Source organism: Puntigrus tetrazona, chromosome 8, assembly GCF_018831695.1.
Source record: "Puntigrus tetrazona isolate hp1 chromosome 8, ASM1883169v1, whole genome shotgun sequence".
In the NCBI taxonomy this organism is placed as follows: Eukaryota; Metazoa; Chordata; class Actinopteri; order Cypriniformes; family Cyprinidae; genus Puntigrus; species Puntigrus tetrazona.
This window is the reverse complement of record NC_056706.1, coordinates 15,844,439-15,864,951: the sequence shown is the minus strand read 5'-3', so window position 1 is coordinate 15,864,951 and position 20,513 is coordinate 15,844,439. Positions and strand designations below refer to the sequence as shown.

General features: G+C 39.9%; 1 protein-coding gene across 9 annotated transcripts in view; it reads left to right on the top strand.

The window, feature by feature from the left end:
- pbx3b (pre-B-cell leukemia homeobox 3b) overlaps positions 1–20,513 on the top strand; it is a 114,819-nt gene that overhangs the window by 83,832 nt on the left and 10,474 nt on the right. For 5 of the 9 annotated variants that reach the window (XM_043247771.1, XM_043247767.1, XM_043247773.1 and 2 more), the window contains exons 3-6: positions 14,110–14,351; positions 16,292–16,482; positions 17,711–17,846; positions 19,749–19,778. In XM_043247771.1, the coding sequence (XP_043103706.1) occupies positions 14,110–14,351; positions 16,292–16,482; positions 17,711–17,846; positions 19,749–19,778 (599 nt within the window). The remainder of the gene's footprint in view (positions 1–14,109; positions 14,352–16,291; positions 16,483–17,710; positions 17,847–19,748; positions 19,779–20,513) is intronic. The other 4 variants (XM_043247774.1, XM_043247772.1, XM_043247769.1 and 1 more) reach the window with 1 other exon arrangement.

Sequence of the window (20,513 nt, the reverse complement as noted above, 5' to 3'; positions counted from 1 at the left end):
TGTGAACTGCTGCGAAGCTCCAAAGAAGCAGGCAGAAGTCATCTGCGAAAGTCTCTCTCGCGCTAAGCCCTCGAGTTTATATGCACAAACACACAGAGCGCAGAAGAAACGAAAGGGAACAACGAGAGCGAGCGAGACAGCGACAACCCCTCCTCGCCCTCCTCTCCCAAATCCTAAACACTGTTTACTCATATTTTAAAATCAGCCTTTCCACTGCCCCACTGCGAGGATATCGAACTCATTCAAACACGTCATCTTTACCAAAGCTTATTAAAAAGACGGACACAGCAGCGGAGGATCCTCATTTTTCAGTCTGTGCTGTAATTGCCCAACACAGACTGGTGAACAACAATCGCAGAGAGAGGGAGCGAGAGCGGGTGAGCGGAGGCAAGGAGATAAAGGGCTTTAGAGGGCTGGAAAAAAAGGAGGGAGAATGTCTCGGAATCTCTCAATGGACCATGTTCCAATAAATCCCCTCGCATTTCAAAGGGGTGTGGGATTTCACAAACACATTTTGAAAGACGATCCTGTGAATCGAGCGAGCACTTTACGGTATAAGTGCCAGCTTCTTTAAGCTGAGAGAGCAAAAGAGGACGGGGGGGCAGGGAAAATGCGAGCGAGCGGGGTGGGCTTTTTTTTGCGCATGTAATGCCTTGTGTTTGACCTGAAACTGCACTGGCTGGCTGATCTTTTGTGGAAATGATATACATGTGGAACAGAAACATAAGGCAATCCAATCTGAAAAGGTCAGTCGCCGCTGCAGTCGGCTAGAAAATGGAGATGAAGTGCATGTTTCCCCTCATCTGTTTCATAAAATTGAAAAAAAAGGATAATAATAACAGCCTCAGCCCACAAAATGCTCTCAAAGCTTCATCTTCAGCCTGAAACCATTGAACTGAGGTGGCTAAAAGCGTCAAGCCCTGAGAAGAAAGGAGGCGTTGAGATTGAATTGTTTGCTGGCAAGCTAGGCTAATGGTGCTGTTGTTGTGGAGGGCTCGCATGCTCTCATTAACCCTCTAGCTCGTTAGCACCGGCGGTTGCGCGTGCTTGACGAGCCCCGGCATCTCAACCTGACGCATGTCGTGTCAACGGGCGCTGTTCCTCGCCCCGAGACAAAGGCACGTTGGCAAGACACTGGTCCACCCCGACCACAACCGACAAAACGTTATCCCCACTAATGTCTTCCCCTCCAATTAAATCTGTAACTGTTAATTACTGTAATTAGCTAAGCAAGACCTTTCTCTCTCTCTTTATCTCCCTCTCCACCTCTCTTTCTCTTCAGCGCTTAGCTGAGTGCTCGCTTTTGGAGTGCTGTTTGCAATGGAAAGGTGTGATGTTATGAATATTTGTCGTTACAATATTAACAAATAATCTAAAAGCTAAATGTCAGAGGCCATAGTTCAGACCCCAAACCCTTATTAAGAGATGTGTGAACAAATATGTTTTTTCATGCACAGAGTTCATCCATACATGCCAAATTAAATAAGAAACTAACCAATGCCGGTCTGTTTTACGGTAGCATTTAAGCAAGCAATAATACAGAAAGTAAATAATCAGACATAACTATAAAACACTACATTAGTCTGCATAGTATGAGATTAATCTTTACTGAAGCTACAAATGTAATTCAGGCATGAGTAGCGAGGGTTTTTCGTTTTTCTCTATTGTACATCAGTTAGGCTGCTGTCACTTTAAGACGTAATGCACAGATCCGGTATTTTAAAAATTTTCTCCAAACTGTTTAACTAAAATCAGCAGCGTTTACACGTACACTCCCCAATATGGCATTAACATTGTTTGTATATGACTGTTAAAGCACAGCCCTATGCTAAATATCTTGTTTTTAAATAAACAGTGACAGAACTCATTTTGAGTGAACTGTCCCTTTAATGTCGTGTTAAATAAAGTTGACTGTCTTTTACTCCTTTCCTAAACCGTTTGTGTGAGCTTCTTTACACCTTTACGCGCAGTGATTGGCTGGTGCAGGTTAACGAACCACTGTAGGCATCATCAAGGGATTCCACAGGAATTTTAGGGAACGTCTTCCTTGTTCCTTCACACCTTATTTGTGTGCCTGTGCGCTACGTAATGGATTTCGAAGAGCGTTATTGCTGAAATAATTGCGTGCGAGTTGTGTGGTGAATGTGCATCCTCTGTGATTGGAGCTCCGCAGGTTTCCTGCCTCAGGATGCAGAAAACAAGGCAATGCTAATCTGTAATTTGGAGTGTAGTTCTTTCTCTGAAAAAAAAAGAAGAGACCCTTCAGAGGGAGCTCTTTCTCTCCTTCTCTGTCTCTCTCGCTTTCTCTCTCTCTCTGCTCCAGGCGGCAGAGTCTTTGCTGTGGATTCACTGCAGCCAAATTTAAATGATGGACTGTCAAGTCTGGCACAGAGGACACCATTGCAAAAAGTCATTTCTTTGGCACTGGATCACGGCCCAGCTGTATGTTTCTAACGCTGCTTTTGTTGTTTATCAACACGCCCTTGCACATACACGTACATTTAAAAAAAAAAAAAAAAAAAGGCACACATGTGGGCATCTGACATGCAGGAACACTCCAGCGCGCTCACATATCACAGCGAGAGAAATGAAGGAACCAGGCAGAGAGGATTCTGGGATTAGTGCGCCTGCATATTACAGCAATATTCACATCTGCCCAAAGCTTTTTATTCTTGCCTTGCATGCAGCCGTGCTCATGCGTGTGTGTATAATGACACTAATACACCAGAACCTGCCATTTGTGTGTGCTGTTTTTATATGTGTATGTGTGTGTGTGTGACCTGGTTTTACATACTTCTCCGTTGCCTAATTAGGCAGTGCTGGAGAAGGACGAGGCGGCTTGCATAGATTAGTTGCCTGTGGGTATTTCATAAGTGCCTTTCAATGACACATTTGCATTATTTGCTGGGGGTGTACATTAAGAGGCACACTACCTTGGCCACAAATGAAGGCCAGGAGCTTAATAAGACAAGAACAAATAACCTAAGCAGATATTAACATGAAATATGACAACCCAAAGCAGGCTGGAAATTGAGAGAGTCGAATTGGAAATGTACAATATTGAAAATAGCGGTGCTCAAAGCACATATACATATTTCATAGAATTCTGGAAATATGAAGATATTTTATATTTGAATGAATGAAGATTTCCCGTATTGGGGAAAAGGGGATTATCAGTAGTGGAGTTGGGAAGTTTGATTCATATTAATGTAATGGTTCATTTAGACCAATTCAAATACTAATGCACTTTTATTGTGAATCATGACTCAGAAGTATTGTTTTACTCATTTTTGTAATTGCTTTTTCATAAATACGTTACAATGCAGTTTCAGCCTAATCATTAAAAAGATGATTCATCTGCACTTTGTTCACTTTGTTTTCAATTATGTTATAGATTCCATTTGGTTATATTATGCAACATTTTGCAAACCACTTCAAAGAACCAAATCAAAGAACATGTTCGAAACAGCTTTTTGCTAATCTGATATCACTAATTTAACAGAAATGTATTTCGTATAAAGACTTCATTGTTTTCCATTTTGTTGTATAGATCATCAATGGGTTAGATTAGTGTTCTGAAACTCTTTAAAAAGAACCAGTTGAAAATTAATTTGTAAATGAGATATTTCTAATCATCGGTAAAGATTCATTATTAATATTTTTATTTATCCTTATGTTTTGATTAGATTTAATACATTTCCATTAGGTTCCACGGATTACAGATGCTCCGTGAATCGTTTAGACCAATTCATTAAAGAAAAAAAAATAGTATCTTCTCACTACCATTTAGTCATACTTCATCACTACAATTTGGTGTAGTTTGATACAATATAGTGAGCTTTGCAAATCTTTCCAGCTGAATCATAAAGATCAATGCATCACTATGTTTTTGATAAGGTTATATAGACTCCCATATGGCCACATGGTTGAATAAGTAAAAAGTAATGGCTGGAGATTCATATCTTTGTTTTCTTTTTCTCTTCATCACATGGCCAACTGTAGAACTGTGCCTAACACAATGTATACCGAAAAATGCTGGCTTCAGCATCTTGACCAGTGACTAATTATACATACAGGCTAAACAAATGATTGAATAAAGCTCAGCCTGGCCAGAGCCAGTGACCCCGTGAGATCCAGCACAGGAGCCCATGCTGAATAGGTCCCGTCAGGTCACTGTGTGCGAGCGAGAGTGTCGATCTGTGTCGCTGTGGCCTTGCTCTCTGGTTTGGCCGGCCTCCACATAGACACACAAGCGGGCCTGCTCGCTGACCACTGTGATTCTTGGCCCCAGGCCGACTCCATGTCCAGGAGGGCACACACACACACACACACAAAGAGGCAGTGACAGAGGCCCTCTTGTTTAGACACTCTCACTCTTTCTCTCCGTCTCTGCCGCGCTTTCTCCATCCTCTCCCTCTGGACTCTCACGCTGCGTGTCACTACAGACAAATGTCAGCTCCTCAACGGGACAGTGATTAATTTTGGTGTGCTTGGCGAAATGTCTACAAGATGTTTGTTTGGGTTATCTTTTCCCACCCCTGTCTTCTCTCCCCTCCTCCTCTCCCTCACCCTGTCACAAACCTCTCTCCTGGGGAGAGGAAACACATCATCATCTAGGGACATCCAGGCTACCTGAACTGACAGGAAATCCTCTACTCTTGACTGCTGCCACTTTTAGTCACGTCTCTCACTCTCTCTTTCTCCCGCTTTCTTTTTCTCCTTCTCTATTGCCTTTTAAAATTCAGATGTTTAAACTTGAATGCCCTATCCCAGCTCTGAGGTGTGTATGTGTGTGTGTGTGTGTGTGTGTGTGTGTATTGTCACGCATCGCTGTCAACAGTCCTGATTAGCTTATCATTCTGTGCGTAGGGAAGAGATACCGCATATCACCAACATCATCTTCCTTCCAGTCCAAGTAGTACTGCTCCATCATTTCTCATTCCTCTGCATTCACTGCCATGGTGTTGTCCAATCATTTTGTAGCCTTGTAGGGCATTCGAAAATTCTACCAAATTCGGCGACTGAGCTGAAAGATGTTTGTAAAACACATTGTTATAGCTAAATAACACTGAAGGTCAGAGGTCAGTTTTCGATTGCTCATATTGAAGTACAAAAGTAGGCAGACTTTTTAGTTTGCTTTAGCCTTGATTTTTATTTTATTTATTTATTATTTTTATTAGAGGCAAAAAATGTATGCACAACTAGAATAAAACAGCAAAATATATAACAACATTTTATTATATCATTATACCTAAGAATTGATTTGCAAAAACAGATTACTATTTTTATTTCTTTACAGAAAATAATGAATTATGGTTGTTGTTTTTCTTGCATTTTTCTACATTACAGCTGAGTGTAATAATAATAATAACAAATTATTGGAAGAAGTCAGTGAAGTCTGTCGTTTTATTAGAATATTGGAAAAAAAAATCAATACCACACATTTACAAAATAGAAATGTTATTTAATGCCACTTTACTCTAAAATTACACAGATTTGCGTCTTTATAGAGAAAATAAATAGGTTTTAATAAATAGCTAAATGATAATATATAGCTAAAATAATAATAAATAGATTTTTGCGTCTGGAAGAAGCACAGTGCCTTCCAGACTTTATCCCAGTAGTCCTGCTGTGTGAAACTCACGTCTCTCTCACTCTCTCTGTTGTAACTTTACATTTAGAAAATGTCCAGCATGTTAAGTCTGTCAATGTCGACAAGCTGGGCAGGCAGTGCGTGGTGGTCTCGCGGTACAGCGGTCCCCGACTGTGGGGAAATAGAGAGCCTCTAGCGTGTGACTGGGTCTCTGATTTGAGCTGGCTGAGTCGATTTGGTGGGAGGGCGCAGTGCGCTGGCCTCCCCAGCGCAGTCTCAGGTATGGTAATTAGTCTGTCATTAACATTGGGAATAGCTAATGTGTATTAATGTGTTAATGGCATGTTAATTACCCTACATGCGAGAGTGAGAGAGAGCCCGGAGGCGCTTTCCCTCAGCGTTGTCTTTGCCATGTGGATGTAGGCCAAGACTCATGTATGGACACACACATACACAGAAGACGTGCTTGAATGTTTTGGTTGTTTTACTTGGCAGAACAAAAGATTTTTAGAAGTGATCCGATCTGCTGTGATCTTACTGTTTTTACAACAGACGTGGCAGAGAGGTAGATGTTATTTGAGATGAATGTGTGTGTTGGTGTCCACATCCAAAAGCGCATCGTATGCGATTCCAAATGCGTCTTGATTCGGTTTGGCTCACTTTAACACACACTTTTTATTGTTTTTATACTGAGCTAATAATGTTTTCTCTTCGCTAACGATCTCACAACCCCTTTAGTTTTTATTTAACACATTATTTAGTGCATTTATTAAGCCATTTTCCTTATGGGGGACATTCAGCCTGTAAAACCGACCCCACGTATACACTTTTCATGGTCATGAACGACCGAGCACTGAGCCGCTCTGAGAGAGATGACCTTTCTAGATATTGACAGGAAATAAATTCCATTTCGATTAGTTAGCTTTGGGAGACCTGAGCCGGTCGATACAATTAGACGTGCCGAGGTGTCGATAGGCAGCGGTCTGCTGCAGAGCAGCCCATTGAACAGAAAGAGAGGGGATGAGGGGTTATGGGGTCAGTCGGAGGTGTATTGAACTGAACTCACGGACCGTGGATGCGTGAAAGAGAGCGCTCGAGAAGAAATCACTGTAAGACAGTGCTCGCATGCGGGGGATAACTGAATCACAACAAATTTCTTTCTTCCCTGTCTCATGTTGCTTCACAAAACCAGATGCTCTTCCTGATATGAACGAACACGGAGAAGTATTTCTGCTGTCAGCATGTCACAGTCGGATTTCAAGCCTTCCGGTAAATGGATGAACTGAAAACAAACAATTTAGTTGTCTAGATCAGTGTTTCCCAGCCTTTTCTCGTATCTCAACTACTTTTTATATAAAACAGAAATATCATCTTTTAAACTTCAAAAGTTTGGGGACATAAGATGTTCATTTCAAAAAGAGAAGATAAATAGGGACAGTAAAACCATAATAATATTTACAAAGGATAGTATTAAGTGCTGTTCGTTTAGATATTCCTCTAAAACAAAAAGTGTTGAACACACGCATACATGCATACATACATAATATATATATATATATATATATATATATATATATATATATATATATATATATATATATATATATAGTACCCTGTGCTTATTGATCCCAGCTTTTCAACAGCAGTGTACATTGGATATATTTATTATCAATATGATTTAAGTAACCAGTTTGAAATAATTGCTGGTTTCCAGTAATTGAAAACATAGTCTAGAAAACTTTAATTTCAGTTTTGAGAAACTTTAAACACTTTTTAATGAACTGCTTTTAGTTTGATTGACAAATTGTAAAAGTGAACACGTTTAACTATAAATTGCAAAAATGAATTGTTGTTTGTTTAATTGTTTAAAATGTTATTATTCGATATTTTAACTTTCATTTGAGTTATAAGCAAAGCTGAAATCCCTGGTTGAGGATCGCTGTTCTGAGGTTTGTGTAAGTATAAACAAACACACATCCTCACCAAGTCGCTGACCGCGCTGGAGAAAAAAAATGACTCTCTGTGGTGCTCGTGTGTGTTAAGAGCTTGGCACGCTTCAACACTGCACATTAACTCAGCGGGGATGAGTCTTTATGGCTCTCACGGCCGCTCTTAAGTGATGGGAGTAAACAAGGTAGAGGTCAGAGGTCAGTCGTAAGGTTATGCCCAGTGCCTAAGGGACAGATTGAGGCAGAGAGAAAGAGAGAGCTGGTGTAAATTCACTATAATTGTTGTGACGGTGCACAGTTGTCAAATACTTGTCTATAAGCGTAACACTGGGCCTGTCTTTTGTTGGACCTACTGTACGCTTCTAGAAATATGCGCTGCTTACAGTGTGAGTGTATTCAGTCATCTTTGTTCGCAGTTTTTTTAAAGATTCGTAACACACCAGCAACAGTTCCCCCTTCATAGTGTTGTTCATTTTGAGCTGATGAAATCGAGTGACAGGCCTAAAGCACAGCGTTTAATTGGGGCTGGTTCTTCGCCGTACTGTGTATTTTTAGGGAACTTGTGAAGGTGAAGCTTGGCCTCCATTCTTCAAACGAGCTCCCAACCCCCTATTGTCCATTTACTATGATACCCGCAGCGTTGCATCAGACCCAGCTGCTCGGAACAGAGCTTTTTCTGTCGCCTTGGCTCGGGGTTTAAGACCTAAGGAACTTGCATCAGACATAAAAAAAGGCAAAAAAGTTTAAAGGCAATAAAACTAAATGTTTCGTACCACTACCTGGGATTGTTGCGTCAGGTACAAGGGTTTGGATAAAGGTGCACGGTGTTTACACATGCCGTCAAGCTTATGCTGAGAGAGTGAGGTATTAGGTAAATCCAGTGCGGATATCTGTGACTAAAGCAGTGGAAATTCTCAGCTGCGTATTTGCGGCTTTACTGCCAATGAGAGATCTAATCGCCTCAAAGCCTATTTTACCAGTATCACGGCACGATGTTTACATTGCTCATCCTAAAAGTGTTATTAGCTGCTTAGCTTAAAGGAAACCGCAGGCCTCGGGATGAAATAACCCGCTGTGCGGATGTGATAGCACTAATTCATTTCAGACATATTGGGGTTTAGTTTGAAGTGATAAAAGTGTTGTTACAACTGAGGAGATTTGCTTGTTTCTTATTTGTCTGGATCCTCCGTGAGCCGGAAGTTATATGAATAGTGTTGCTATAATAAAACGGATAAGAATAAAGATTAAGAGGAGCGAACGGAGGGAAAATATTTCAAACTGAAAGCAAGGAAAATATGGGGAAATTACATGTGAGTGTGTGAAGGAAAGGATTGTGGTCTCATATGGTTTGGAAAACATGATATTTTCAAACATGATATATATATATATATAAAATATTAAATAAATACCATTAAAATTATTATATGTAATATTTTTCGTAGTATTTATTTAATATCATGAATTATAAATTCATAAATATTATTAAATTACAACACATGACATTTAAAAAATCTTATTGACCTTGAGATAGTCATGAAGATATCGTAATCAATTCTAAAAAGTAAAATTATAAAATAAAATTATATATATGTGTGTGTGTTAAAATGTAAAACATGGGCTCGAGAACCCTAAAATACTTTCGGGAGCGAACAGGGTAAAGATTCAACAGGAAATGACTAGACTCTTATTTCTGTTGTTAAGAGAAAGTGGCCCCATAAAGCACAGCGCTGTTTGCTTCAAGCTCTTGCAGCAGGTGGAGGTGGAAGAAAGGAGGGGGTCCGTGTCTACAAACGTGCCCATTATGGATGGCTCTCCTGGGCAGCCGTGGCACCAATACACCCGGCCTGCAGCCTGGAGGGGCCCGGGGCGCTCTCCGCACAGCCGAGTAATCATTTTTATCCCCGCCATTTCCCAAATAGAAATGGACACGTATGATAAAAGTGTCAGGGCCAGTGTGGGCGACAGGACCTTCTAACTGCATTACATGTCACATCCTCACGTCCCTCTCTGTTTTGCTTTGCCTGCGAACGGCCGTGTTATTGCTCGCAGGAACTTGGCGGTAATATACAGTGCGAGACAAGCAGCTCTTTATGGTCTCAGATTATTTGGTTTGAATGAAAGTGCTGATTTATGTCTGTTTAAGTGAAAAGCTCTGTAAATTCCCTCAGCTGCGTTTCCTGTTCTGGTCCTTCAGGAGCGACTGAGCGGAATGGTAGTGACAACTGAGGCTGGTGTGGAAATGTGTCAGTTGTGGTGTATTTAATATACCTGACAGAAACGTGAAGAAATAAACCAACCTCAAAAACTAAGCCTTTGCCTCCTCTAACGTAACACAAATCAAACGCAAACCCAAACACGTTCATACTTGCATATGCTGCCCAGCGAGCACCCAAATCATCACCTCATCTGGAAAGTATCATGCTCATTTTTTTTAAAAGCCATAGTTGTGTACAAACCTCTGATAAACATCTAAAACCGCAGACAACATCTGCTAAATGTCGCTCTAGCATCTGACAGGGAAGAGTTTGGCTAATCCACATGAAAATGATGTACACATCAAATCAGGATTGTTATAGTTAACCTTTAGAAAAAAATTACTTTTAATAAAATAAACATTAACTGAATATAAAACGTACTTAAAAACATTGATGTGCTTGATGAAAAAACTAATCTCGACATTAAAAAGCATAGAAAAATGACAATAATGCAACAACTTTTTTTTTTTACTATGTAAAAATTTTACATTTATTCACAATATTAATAAAATATATAAATCAATACATATTCAGATTATTCAAACTAAAATAAATTAATAAAACGTTAATAAAAGCATTTAAAAATAACTAAATGCAATAAATAAAAATGATTAAATAAAAGCAAAAATAATAAATATAAATGTAAAATAAATGGATGAAAATGTGAAATATGGAAAAAAGGTAGGCTAAAAATTTTAAATATTAATACAATATAATAAAGACTTGAAACATGATGTAAATTAAAGCCAAATGAAATGAACGCATGTACTAAAATCAATAACATTAAAAATTTAAATAAAACATTTTAAAAACACTTTAAAAATCATGAAATGACAAAAACTAATACGATTAAAATAATAATAATTAAAATATAAAAGCATATAAATTTGCGAATTTAAAATAATAGTAAACTAAAACTACACACATTAATAAACTGAACACAAACACACACACACACACACACACACCAAAATAAAAAAAATTAAAAAACAACTAAAGCAGCATATTTCAGAAAACTATTATAGTATCCTGAAGTGAAATAAGACTGGATTAACTTGATGTTGTGTGTATGTGTAGTAGTGTGTCTGCTCTTGGAGTCAGTGGAGCAGGGTCATATTGTCCCTGGTGTGGCCTTGGCTCTGTGCGCTGACACTGCATTGTCCAGCACGGCCAGCTGAGCGTCTCACACAAATGACCTCATTCATCCTCGGCCTCTCACACCATTACACCCCGTGGCCTAATATCAACAGCACATACATGCGCTAACACCTGATCAATAGCGCACGGGCCAGGCAGTCTTGGCTGAAGGTGCCGCGCTTTAAATTTGTTGTGTTAGCCGAGTAAATGGTCTCTTCATGTTGACAGCGTCTTGTCTTTGTTTATTTACAAAAGTGGGTTAGCTAGAGTGTCCGTGTTCAGTGGGGTTTGTTTGTACTCTGGGTTTGCTCGCCGCAGGCGTTGATGGATTGTTTTTTTTTTTTTTTTAGGTTGTGCTTTATGGGAGCAAGTCTTGAAGTCTGTTTGCAAAACCATAAAATGAATGTGTAAATATTTGTTTATGTTGTAATGTGCACAAGAATTGGAAGCAAGTAGCATTGCAAACTTAAACCCTTAGTCAGTTATGTTAGTGTGTATATATGCATTCAAACTTGTGTTTTGTTTGTGGGATTGATATAATAAATAATCTAGGTAGTTGATATAAAAATCAAGCAATGCTCTGTGTCATGGAAAGGGTGGCTATACTAAATGCACTTATTTTTTCAATTGTTTGTTTGAAAGACATGAATAATTATATTCAGCAAGATGGCATGAAATTGAAAAACAAATGAGGGTAAAGACATTTATAATGTTACAGTGGATTTATATTTTAAATAAATGCTGTTCTTTTGAACTTTCCATTCATCAAAAACATATCCTGGTTTCCAGACAAATAAGCAGGACTGCTGTTTTCAACAATAATAATAACAGAACATGTTTTCTGAACAATATTGGAATGATGAAGGATTGTGTAACACCGAAGACTGAAGTAATAATGCTAAAAATTCATCTCAGCCTCACAGGAATAAGGAATTAGGAATTACTTAAATAAAATGTAATAAAGCATAAGTTATTTTAAATTGCAATAACATTTCACAATATTCCTGGTTTTACTGGATTTTTATCAAACGAATGAAGCCTTACTGACCCCAATTTTTTAAACAAGTCTGTATTTCAGTTTTATTAAAAAAATGTTCAAGTTTTTTTTCTTCCCCAATATAATGTTCAGCTGCTCGAATGTAAAATACAATTATTTAAACTGTTTACCCATCCCTTCTTGTATGTAATGTGTGTGTGTGTGTGTGTGTGTGTGTGTCTTTGTGTCTCTGTCAAACACACAGAGAGGCTTAGCTGCTTGCCAGGCTTCCACAGTGCAATAATAAAGTCAGTAATCTCCTCATTTAGGATTCAGCATCTCACAGTATCTTAATGAAGCCTGTAATGAAGCTCTCAGAAACTCTCAGAACCCCCAAATCACCCACTAGTCAAACCATCCAAAATACCCAGACCAACCACAGCATACGCAAACTCGTCTTAGTCCTAGACATTTCTTTGTGCATTTATGATGATTTCTTGCCCCCTGTGTTAGCTGAATAAAAGTATGTTAATTTCAGCTTGTTTTTTTATTCTGATTTTAAGGCTCTTTTTTTATGCCTGGCTTTTAAAGCTTATGTGTTGAATGAAAATGAATTGGGATCTATTCTTTACGTCCTCATAAAATTGAAAGGTAAAACGGAAATGGCGGGAAACTGTGATCCAGGCAGCTGTAGGTACCAAGAACGGTTTCTTACGGTTAACGGCAAACACTGCTCTGTGAAAGTCGAAATCGGGATGTGTCCCAAATAACAAAAGCCTGCAGACAGTGCGCATCTTCTTAGAGAGGCCGCCGTTACAAATACATGTTAAGATTAAAACGTTTGATTAAAATCCTTCACAAAAAGAACTTTTTCTGCTTCATTATTCTCCTATATGAATGGAATTCATTATGCAAACACGGAGAGAGAGAAAGAGAAAGAGGCAAGCATGATGAGGAAGTTTGTAATCAATCTTAATGGCTCTTTACTGCTCCAAGGTTCATTATGAATATCAAGCAAACACAATGAGCTATCTTTCACCCTCATATCGATTGCTATGCAAATTTACATACATTTCAAGCAGCCTTGCCTCTGCAGAGAGCAGAACCGGGTTGTATAATAAAACAGTTTGTTAACAACGAAACATAACTGCACTTGTGAGAACACTTTCTGCTCATTATTACGCCGTCCTCGTGATTTGGGAACAGCAGGCGAGCGCGTTCAGACACGTGTACAAGCGCGCCTTTCTGTTTAGCATCGCCTCAGCGTGGAGAGGTGCCATCACGCTGTTGAGTGTGTGTCAGTCGGTGAGTGTCCCTGTCATGTATGGCTGTGAGTACACACACCGTGTGTGCAGTGTGCTGTGAAAATTCGAGAAGGCAGCACTGCAAAACAGAGGAAAAACAAATTCGTACCTACGGGCCTTTTCAGCACTCTCTCAATACCCCCAGCGCCCTGATCCGTCTCACTTTAACTCAAGCATAGAGATGGGCTGGAGTGGACGACGTATTTTTACTCTAATACAGTCTGTAGTTATTTTGGCCTGTTGTGACAGATAGTGGTATTTGCTGACAGACAGAGGTTTGATTGCAGAGCTGACTACTCGCGTTATAGTGCGCCTGTGATTACGCCTATATGAAATTCAATCATTCCTCAGTAATTCGTTCACTCTTTCATCATTCACGGGACATGAGGGCAGCAGACGGACGCAAGCGGGACAGTATACATCTTAACTAGTTTGTTTTTTTTAGTGTTGCTGGAAACTTGTTGCATTATGTCTGGTTTAGACACAGTATCCATCACATTCCTTTACAAACATGTAGAGTTAATACACTTTTTTTTAATGGTTCAGTAAGTTGTGAATGTACTCTACTGAAAAGAATACTTTGGTCAGAAATTACGTTTCTTTCAACTCGTTTAATTTATGGGTGAACTATCCATTTACATTTCAAACTCAAACATGTCTGGAACAAGTAAATGATGACAGATTTTTCATTTTTGTCCAAACCATCCCCTTACTAAAACCTTACAAAAACAATATATTTGAAAAATGTCACTCCGGTCCAGTTTTCTTTGGGCCCATATTTTTTTTTTTTTTACAATTTGTTAAATCACAGTTAAATCATACATCTATTCAAAACTGTTTAAGAATTAAAAAGCCTCGTCATGTCACTGACCGATCGCTTCTTGTTGTTTATCAGGTCTAAGTATCCGCGGGGCTCAGGAGGAGGATCCGCCGGATCCACAGCTGATGCGTCTTGACAACATGCTTCTGGCAGAGGGCGTGTCGGGACCGGAGAAGGGCGGAGGATCAGCGGCGGCGGCGGCGGCGGCAGCAGCAGCCGGCAGTCCCACTGACAACTCCATCGAGCACTCTGACTACAGGGCCAAACTCTCCCAGATCAGACAGATCTACCATACCGAGCTGGAGAAATATGAGCAGGTAAATCACTTTCACAGCTTACAGTAAATATTCCTGTTCATTTCTTCGCCATTTAGCTCAAACAAGCCTTTTTTTTAAACTAATAAAATTTTATGTAAATAATCTAATGTAAAGTTTTTGTATGGTAAACTGTGACCATTACTTTCTTGCATCTGTTGAACCGCATATTCGCCTTTACATTTGTTTTTCTGTTGATTTTGACAAAATCTCTCATTTTGATTTTAATGGGAAAAGCAATTTAAGTAGCTCTTCATTTACATTCTGTAGTCCTAGATCATTTTCCAGCCTGGCAAACACTGAAATTTTTACATCAAGTTAAGCCCAACCAGATTGTAATGGTACAGAGCCAAGAAGACTTCAAAAGAACTTTGTATCTGCGTTCACACATTTGCATTGATCCTATAAATGTGAATAATCCCAGATTGCTGTTCTGTCTGAATGGGTGTTTTTCACTGAAGCTCCATGACAGGTTTAAAGTGAGACCTGAAGGCCTTCATCTGAACTGAAGGAGTCAGAGGTCTAAACCTGAGCAAGCATTTTGCATTTTACAGTCCTGTCTGTCATGATTACGACTGAGAGCGGATGTGATTTACGGTGGTATTCAGGCATTAGGACATCTTCAACTTACCTGACCCCTGAACAGCGGTAGTCTAGACATCCTCTTATAAATATTGAGCAGACGCTTTTAGTTACAGTGTGGAGAGCAGCCTCTGATTGCATAGTGCATTTGAGAGTGTCGCTATGCAGGACTGGCTGCTTCATTGAGGTCATGTATTGATTCTTTAATGGAGCTGACATTAATTTTTGATTCAGCGCTTTGATTATTTTTCTCATAATCAAGGACGAGTTGAACGAGGGTGTTTCAATCATAATGTTTTTCAGATGCGCTACAGTTAAAGTGCTCAATGTTTGAGGAGATGCCTTAAAAATAGTTATAAGTAATAGCTGCATGTCTCTTTGTAGTGGGTCAATGACATGATGATCATTTTATGCCTGATCTGCAACCAACATGAACGCAAGTACAAATCTCTAAGAACTTGTGTATTAAACTACATATTACAAGGTTTTTGCTGTTTACTCTTGTTTGTCATTGACCCCCTGGTGTTCATTCTGTACAAGCACCATAAACAATAAAGAATGGTCAGGAGAACACTTTTATTTCTAAATAACAATCCTTTTAATATGATATGGAAGTTGTTTAGCTGATGATGGCTTCGCCAGCCAATGGCCCAAATTAGTCTGATTAACTTGCAAGCGTTTAAAAAGGGAGTGTGCGGAAAAGGTGGCTCAACCCTTTCACCCAGAGTAAATGCATCTTTCTTAAGGGTGTTCCCTCTTTTAATTATCTAAATGTAAATACTTAACGAATTTTACTCCGAGTAATGAGCTAAAGTGCGCACTACCTAAATTAGTTATTCTAATTAATCATGTATGAACCACTGCTTTAACGAAAAGCTGTTTAAATTCTACTGGCGCTGGGCAGGTGCCAAATTGCAAATCGGCATTTGCATTCATAGATGACTTCACCTATTAAGCCGTTCAAGTCCTCCGCAGCACTACAAACAGTATGGATGGTGTTTTTCCCATGCTTTCAAGAGCAGCAGCTTTGAACTTGCTTCAAAAATTGCTGATTGCTGCTCCAGAGAGCTTCAAACGAATGCAGTTGAACTGATGTGCTTCTTCTGCGGAATAACGTCAAAGAGCATTTCTGTCACTGTGCTGAGAGTATGTAACGATTTTAAAAAGAGGGTCAATCTCTAGGATGTTTTTGGAGTTTAAGTGAGGATGTGATGCCGGAATTGTGTATTCAGAAATTATTTATTAGTGTAGCTGTTGAGTCTCAGCAGCAGTTTCTAAAGACTTCAGAGTAATTTAGTTTTGCATAATGCATTTTACACCTACATCCTCACTCAGAATAAAAGCTGTGTCTTTCTCCACAGGCATGTAACGAGTTCACTACCCACGTCATGAATCTGTTGAGGGAGCAGTCTCGCACACGGCCCATCTCGCCCAAAGAGATCGAGCGCATGGTCAGCATCATCCATCGCAAATTCAGCTCCATCCAAATGCAACTTAAACAGAGCACCTGTGAGGCCGTCATGATCTTGAGGTCCCGCTTCCTCGATGCCAGGTTAGTATCAGTGTGTATTTACATATGAGTTGCATCATTTGTATTTGAAACAATTAATCTTTTGCTAATTAATCAGTGCAAGAAGATAATGATTAGAGAATAAGATTTCAAGGTAACCATCAATTATAATGGCCCCAGAAGGTGTGGTCGCATTTACAAATCAAGTCATGTCAATAGGAATCCTCTCAATCTGATATTTAATGTATTTGTGTTAAAGTTCTCCAAAAGATTTCACCCATGTTCAAATTGGTCACATGTAATGATTTCCATTAAGTTATTCAAAAGATTCATTATTTCAGTTATTTTAAGTAGGAACCATGTTTTACTCTATTCTGGGTTCATTTGACCTAACCAGTCAGGTTTTAGGCACTGCCACAGATTGTATGGCACCTGTTATCAACCAACCACAATAAAGCGTTCATTATTATTCAACCATTGGCGGTTAAGATGTGGTCTTGCCAATACTACAGTTTTAGAGCCTTTAGGCCAACCACTGAACACAGTCATACTAAGCACCTGAAAGCAGTTAAGAGTTTTATAGAGTGGAAATGAAGTCATTTGCGTTTGGTGGGTAGGAGGTCATCAGCAGGTGGTCCAGATTACTGTAATCACAAACAGTTGGTAGAGGAGATCTAGAGAGGCGTAGAGGGGAGAGAAATGATTCAGTGAACATGAGAAAAGAGCGGATGAGGTCTCAAGGAGAACACTCAAGTGAAGCGGAAGCACAATTGTTTGGCCGGCCAGTCGTGTGAAAGGCATTAAACAAGGCGAGAGAAAGAAGCCAGCGCTTAACCGTAGCGGGGTGGGCCTCAGTGAGTGGCGGTAAGTGCAACTCCATCAGGCCCTGCCCCAGTACTTGAGGAACAGTGTTCAGCTGGCCATGGCTTGATTTTCCTAATGTCCCAAGATACAGCTCTGACTGGGAATGCTTGAGCACCTCTTAACGCCCCCATCAGAGTGAAAGAAAACGCGATAGAGGGAGAAATAGAGAGGGAAAGCTCATCGCTCTAAACACTGAACATTTCACGCTTCGCTTCGAGCTCAACCGTTAACGTAACATCGTCCATTTGTGTCTACATATGTATTCTGATAATAGCCTTCCCGACTTCATTTCCTGCCAGCAGCTTCATTATGAGTTTGGCCATCACACATGGTTTTATTTGAGTTTCTCTAATTGCCTTCCTCCTCTTGTCCACCCCCCCCCCTCCCCCCACTTGTCCGACATCAGACGGAAACGGCGGAACTTCAGCAAGCAGGCGACCGAGATCCTGAATGAGTATTTTTACTCGCATCTTAGTAACCCTTACCCCAGTGAAGAGGCCAAAGAGGAGCTGGCTAAGAAGTGCAGCATAACAGTATCCCAGGTGAGGCCACACCACATGCCACATTTGTTGGATAGTCTAGAAAAAAAGACTAACAACAGGTCAACGTTTGAAGACTTAAAGTAGGGTGACCATATGTGCCATTTTCCCCAGATGCATCCTGGACAGGATTTCTATATTGCCTAAAATATCTAGGTTTTGACGTTTATGTGTGCAGACCAATCGTATGCCAGTGTATAACATCGGTTCCTTATGTTTTTTCGAAACGCTCTCAAGGTACTTTGAAAAAAAGCAATATATAAATCTTGGCCATATCTGGGAAAAATGGCATGTATGGGAACCCTACATAAAGTCCCAGTGCTCAGGGTTTACCTGGGTAAATCCAATGCAGTTTGGTTATAGCTGATTTAAACTAGTTCTCAGCTGGTCAAACTCAGTGATATTCAACCCTGCTCCTGGAGCCAAACTGTCCTTCAGAGTTTAGTTCCAACATGCTACAAGACACATACCTCACTGATGACAAACAGCATATGCTGGTTAGGTATGTTTCAAAGAATGGCTGTTGTGTGCTAGTTTAAGCTTGTCCATAGCTGGTCGTGCTGGTCCTTAGCTGGTCACGTGCTGGTCTTAAGCTAGTCTTAAGCAACTATCTCTTCTGCTTAGGACCAGCACATGATCAGCACTTTGTCCAGCTTGAACCAGCTCAAAACAGTAGCCACGCTTCAAAACAAAGCTATCTGGCATGCACAGTTTTTTTTTCCAAAGGGCATAAACTGATCCTGAAGACCTTGATTAGGTGCTTCAGGTTCAGATTTGTTTCGTCAATGTTGGAGGTAATCTCTGCAGGACGGGGGTTACAGTTGAAGACACCTTCTATAGCTGGTTTAGAAGGTTGCCCAGTTGGTCTCCTAAGCCTGATCAGCTTAAAAATGCCAAAGAACCCTCTAAAACAGTGGTCTCCATACTCAGTCTTGGAGAGCTGGTGTTTAAACTGTGCAGGACATTGACCTTACAGGACCAAATTTGAAGACTCCTGCTCTAAAATCAGCCAACAGACCTACAGACTATCTTAGACTGGTTTAACCAATTTTTCAGCAGGGTAATACCACAATCTAGGCAAACAGTGGCTAATTGGATAGGTCACACAAAGGCCCTGTCTCAAATGATGTACTTAATGTGAACTTACGGTCTTGCTGACCTTCGCTCATATGGTGTCCAGCTTGTCATTTTAGGTTCCCAAACCTTCCCAAGCCACTATGCATCCTCAAATGTTACCCAGTAGTCCGTGTGGCAAAGTATATACTCTGAAGAGGATCGCAAGGGCTGAGGGTGCCATTTGGGACAGGGCCAAGCTTGATCAGACCAGAAAGACTCTCCAGCGTGCTCTCTCTCATTGTCCTCTTCTTTCCTCTCGTCACTGTCTAGCATGCATACCTGTTTGCTCTAACACATCAGTCTGATACTTCCACTGAGCTGAGTCTCAAGCAGGGCCTGAAGACACAGAGTGTACCCTGTTGTGGATGGATGCCACAGTTTGTGGTGATCTGTGTCAGTCATTGTGTTTTAGAGTAAATGCGTGCGTGTATGCGAGTGTATGTGTGTCGGAGAGAAAGAAGAGGGACTTTATTTTACTCACAAAGTATGATTCATTATCGCAAGGAATTTAAAAGAATCACAGTGTTTTCCCACTCTAATAACCAAATTCAGAATCCACCTGAAGGCAAGAGTACCCACCCACACCCATCTCCCCACAGACAAAACTCTTTTCAGTTTTTTTCAAACGGTCACAGAGGTGGTCAAGGAAAATGTGTACTGTTAACCTATTGGTATTAGAGCATATTTGCATACTCTGTGATGTAATAAATGTTTTTTCTCTGTGGGGAGGGGCTTATGAAGGGTTGTTCAGAGTCAGATCCTGTAAAAGCCATTCTTTTTTGCCTTCAGGGGGTGGGAACCACCATCACAGTGGCACAGGTATGTCATGACTTCTCCTGTTCCACTTTTCTTGTGCCATTTGTTTTTCTTTGTTGCTTTTCCTTTATTCTGTCACCCCTTTATGTGTGTTCACTTATACCTTAGAACATGTTAAGACATACTCAGCACTTTGTTCCCCAAAAGTCTACTGTACATTTCCTGCACTTACTGTAGTGCCAACAAATCTGCACACTTAAGCAAGTGTCGAATGGGACTATATTTGGAGTGCTCAGTAATCCAACCAAGTATTAAATAGTATTTTTTTTTTGCTGTAATATGCATATATACACCCCCTCCACTCTTCTCTAGAGAATTTCACTCGATTGTCAAAGCGCTAAAAGTATGTGTCCCTTTTGACTGTGTTATGTCTTGTCATTGCACATTTTGACATGCCTGTGATAGATATTTACCCCACATTGTATTTAATCAGTGTGTTCTGTGTATGTTCAGAAACTATTTTTTATTTAGAAATATCTTTTATTTAATAAATTTTTATGCTGGAATATAGCAATATGGTTTAAAAATAGTTTTGCAGTGTTTTTTTTTTAAAACAAATAACAGATAGTAATCTTTTCTACCAGTTATTTACATTCCTAAGGTGATCGCAATATTTCCCCACTCTTATTGTAACAGATTCTAGCACAAATAGATCCCAGAGGCTGCCTGCTTTGCCATTTTACCATGTGCAGATTTGAAGTGATGTGTGGTGGTAATGGTATTGTTGATGAAATTTAG